The following is a 4062-nucleotide window of genomic DNA, read 5'->3' as shown; positions in this document are numbered from 1 at the left end:
GATCACTCGAACTCACATCCGCTGCTCCAGAAATTTGGAGCTAACCACCAGACCACACGTATATTAGTGTTTAAAAATAAAGAATAATTATCTCAGTACCCACTGCTCCAGAAATTTAGAGCAAATCATTAGACCACACATATATTAGTGTTTAAAAATAAAGAATAATTATCTCCGTACCTATTTATATAATATATAAAAAACGTAGCAAAGCAGGGTAGTTGATAATAGAAATACCGAAAGGAAACCATTGTCTCAGTTCCGATATTCCAAACCAATAACTGTTTCTTATTAAGTAGACAACTAGACACATAGTCATAGGCGAACGCAATCCTGGTTTCTTTACACTCGAATAATCACCTCAAATCACAGGTTTACATGTTCACTATGGCATGCCAAGACATGGATAAGCATCACTCCAGCCAGCAACTTGAATTACTAGGGTATGCCAAGATACAGTTAGGGATCACCTGTCGGACTAACTGTCCGTGTAAACATCCCCAATAGATTGCATAAGGGGAATGCCTGCCTTCTTAGTAACGGTACTTGGTGGAGTAGTCCTTTGGAGCAATCACCAGACCACGGCCTTTCCGGGCGCCCCTGTATACGGTCTCCACAATGTCGATGAACTCTTGCTTGTCCTTCAGGGCCCAGTTGATCTTGTTGTTGTTTCCAGTCCCGAGATCAATCATGATGTGCTTGTTCCGGAAGAAGAACATCACTGTCGAAGGGTCGTACAGCTCATACATGGTGTTGAAATCAGGGACCTCTGTGATGTCAACAAGGTAGATGACCGCAAAGTTCTTTATGGTCTCAGCTACTGCTGCCAGCACTTCATCCATCTAAACATTAACAAGAGAGAGTCAGAATAAATTCAAAACAACAGTACTAAACTAGTGTGGAACCAAATCATATGACCAAGTGAGAATTTTAAAAAGGGCAAGGGCAACGAACATGATTTTCAGAAAACACTGATGAAAAGATCAGATGGCTACTTCACTTCAATTTCACTGAGCCATAAATAGTAAAAATCAAGCTTGCAACGATTGGACAGTGTATGTTACCTAACAAATAAAACATGCTAACCACTTCTGTTCCAAATTTAAACATAACAAATATTGTATGGCAGTAAAAAAGAAATGAAATGTAACATGACATGTTATAGTACAACCCAGGCCACTAAACAACAGTTTGTTCTTTATAATTGAATCAGCCAAGTAGTAAACTGGCAACATTGTGACGCAATCTGCAAACCTTGAGTACTTATGTCTCCTCATCAATCAACATGAGGACCACACATGACAAACATAAATCAGTGAGCTGCTGCCATTCAAATTTCTCTTATGCAGTATATACCCCTAAAACACACCTAACTCTCTATTGTTTCCACATACCTCAAGCTAAAAGGAGAGACTACCGCAAGCAAGAAAAGAAAAAGTACAAACAATTGCACCAGTTCATAACTTACTAGCAAGGTACTGCCTTACTGGCACTTCAGTTTCATCACAGAAGGCTTCCAAACAAAGGAAGTTAGCTGCAAGTTTATTTAAATCCCTATGTGGAATAAAAGCTTTGATTTACCAGGGGGGGAAGGAGAGACTTACTACAATATCCCCTGAGAACAAAATAAAACCAAAGATAACACCATCTTACACTTTATTGGTACTAGCCAAGGAGGTTAGTGAGATCATCTCCAACAACGTAACCTATAAAATGCCCTATAATTTAAAAATGAGTATATTTTATAGAATTTAGGGCACCAACAAAACATTCCGCTCCAACAGTAAAGCCTCAAATCTAGATTATAGGGCAGCCCACTACAGTGTAGTATATTTGAGGCACTTGAGAGGGTGCCCTACAATTTTTTGACCAAATTTTAAGAAATGAGGCACTGTTCGAGTAATTTTTCTTGTGTAGAGTCTCATATTTCAATATGAGGCACCAGTTTGAGACATTGTTGGAGATGCTCTGATGCTAAACGCTACATGGTGAGTTTACAAATCATAACAATGGTCCTCCCACATGTTTTAGGGGGCGTTTGGCAGGGCTTCATGGAAGTGATTCTCCACGAGAATCACTCCTCCCAAGCTAAACAGCTAAATCTCACAGATTCAGGTGGGGAGCAGAGCAGGCAAGAATCACTTCTCCATTTACACTGGGAGTTAAAAAAAACTGCTTCACCCTGCTCCCTGTTATATTATGGTGGGGAGCAGGAGAGATTCAATTCTCATCAGCTCCCAACCCTGCTCCCTCCTAGGAATCCACTCGAATCACTCCATCGGAGAATAAGGAGCAGAGTTGAAGAATCAGGGAGTGGCGCTCTCCCAAACGGGGCCTTAACCCTTAATGGGCCAAGCAAACTCTACGTTCTATAGAACCCTGGTTATCACCACTTCATCAGAATTACCCTAAACTAAGCAATCTCTACTCGTGCCCATAATTAACATGAAGGCAGCACGGATTGCAGAAACTAAAGCAGCAAAACTGTTACAGTTCACCTATAGCATCAGTAATCAGAACCCGTGACTCGAGTCTCCTCGGAGACATCCGATAGAACCCTTGACTCGATTCTCCTAAACTCAAACGACCTACTGAAACGTCGTCGACGGAACAAACCCTCACCCCCAATTTCCCGAATTACACACAGCCTCCGATCTCCACGAATTCAATAACCTCACAACCCCCATCGCCCCCATCGACGACTCACCCCAAACCCAAAGTAGGGCAAACAGAAATCAAACGCAAGAGAATCGGACAGCCACAGATCAAAGATGGTTAGAATCTAGGGTTAGGAGGTTGCTCGATACCTGCATGCAGGTCTCGTCCCAGTCATGGCCGAAGCGGATGATGACGAGGCGCTCCTCCTCGGCGAGGATGGCCTGGTCCACCGCCCACCCCGAGTGCAGATGCGGCAGCAGGTACGACATCTTCTTCCACGGACGGCTGCTGCTTGCTCCCCCTCCTCCGGGCTGCTCTCCTTCAGGTGATGAGCTGCTGCTTATCGGCGAGAAGGAATGATTCGCCAAAAGGGAGAGGAGGCCCGAAAGCCGAAACCTGCGGATCTGGCGGCAGGCCAAGCAGCCGGGGTAAGGCCCAATACGGGTACAGAAAGAAGGGGAAACGGACACGGCTCGAACACCGCAATGGCTGCACCGGGTCCAGGTGCTTCTAGCCCAATACACCCTGTTGGTACTGTGTGACGGATCAGCCGTGGTAACATTGGAGTTGGGCCTTTCCCTGATCCGTGGTACCTTTTATTTTCATTTACTTTTATTTGTAAAAATAAATCCTCCAATAAAAAAGTCGCAGCATAGACTTCTGTACCGCACTTGAAATGGATGGAAGAATGCATTTTTATCCGTTTTACATGGCGAGAAATAGTTTATTGGCCAAACGAAACAGTTGGAGATATCGTGGCAATTATATGGCATGATGGTTGGATGAAAGATCATCATCTGAGCTAGCTATGCATATGAATCGCCATTTCAATGAGAAATTATGTGAAATGTCCAAAGTTAAGTGAAGTATGAGCATATAAAAATATTAGTTACTGACAATAATATTTTTTAGTTTTCCCATATATTTTTATATATAAAACACTTTAAAAAAGTCTCTCATATCTCACGCTTATCAAATAAGGGGCGTTAAGTTTTCCCTTTTTTTTAACCAGGACCATCTAAAGCGTTGTTCCGTTATCCTCCTCTCATATTAACTGGACAGCGAAAAGGATTAGTAGAACTTTTGACTTGTTATAGATTTAATTTAGGGAGTGTTTTTTAATTATTATCTATCCAGATTATATAATCTAATAAATTTTGAACTAAATTTTAATCTGCTTAGATTATATAATCCAACAAACTTTAAACTAAATGTTGCTTTAAAATTTGTTGGATTATATAATCTGGGCATATTATAATTCTGAACAAACACCCTTTAATCTCGTCAAATCCATATGGATTGAGATTAAAATGAGTAGCCTATCCGACACAGTATATTCAAGTATTCAAAAATTGTATCTAAATATAGATTTTATGAGAGAAGTGGTATTTTTTGCATTAAACA

General features: G+C 41.3%; 1 protein-coding gene across 1 annotated transcript; it reads right to left on the bottom strand.

The window, feature by feature from the left end:
• Window positions 1–265: 265 nt before the first annotated feature.
• Window positions 266–3042, bottom strand: LOC100282486 (uncharacterized). The gene is made up of 2 exons (NM_001369009.1): window positions 2808–3042; window positions 266–842 (listed from the first exon to the last, which is right to left on the bottom strand). The coding sequence occupies exons 1-2, from the start codon at window positions 2925–2927 to the stop codon at window positions 534–536; spliced, it is 429 nt and encodes a 142-aa protein (NP_001355938.1). The 5' UTR covers window positions 2928–3042; the 3' UTR covers window positions 266–533.
• Between the last annotated feature and the right edge of the window lie 1020 nt (window positions 3043–4062).

Source organism: Zea mays, chromosome 1 (assembly GCF_902167145.1).
Source record: "Zea mays cultivar B73 chromosome 1, Zm-B73-REFERENCE-NAM-5.0, whole genome shotgun sequence".
NCBI classification, from domain to species: domain Eukaryota; kingdom Viridiplantae; phylum Streptophyta; class Magnoliopsida; order Poales; family Poaceae; genus Zea; species Zea mays.
This window is presented reverse-complemented; position numbering and strand designations above follow the sequence as displayed.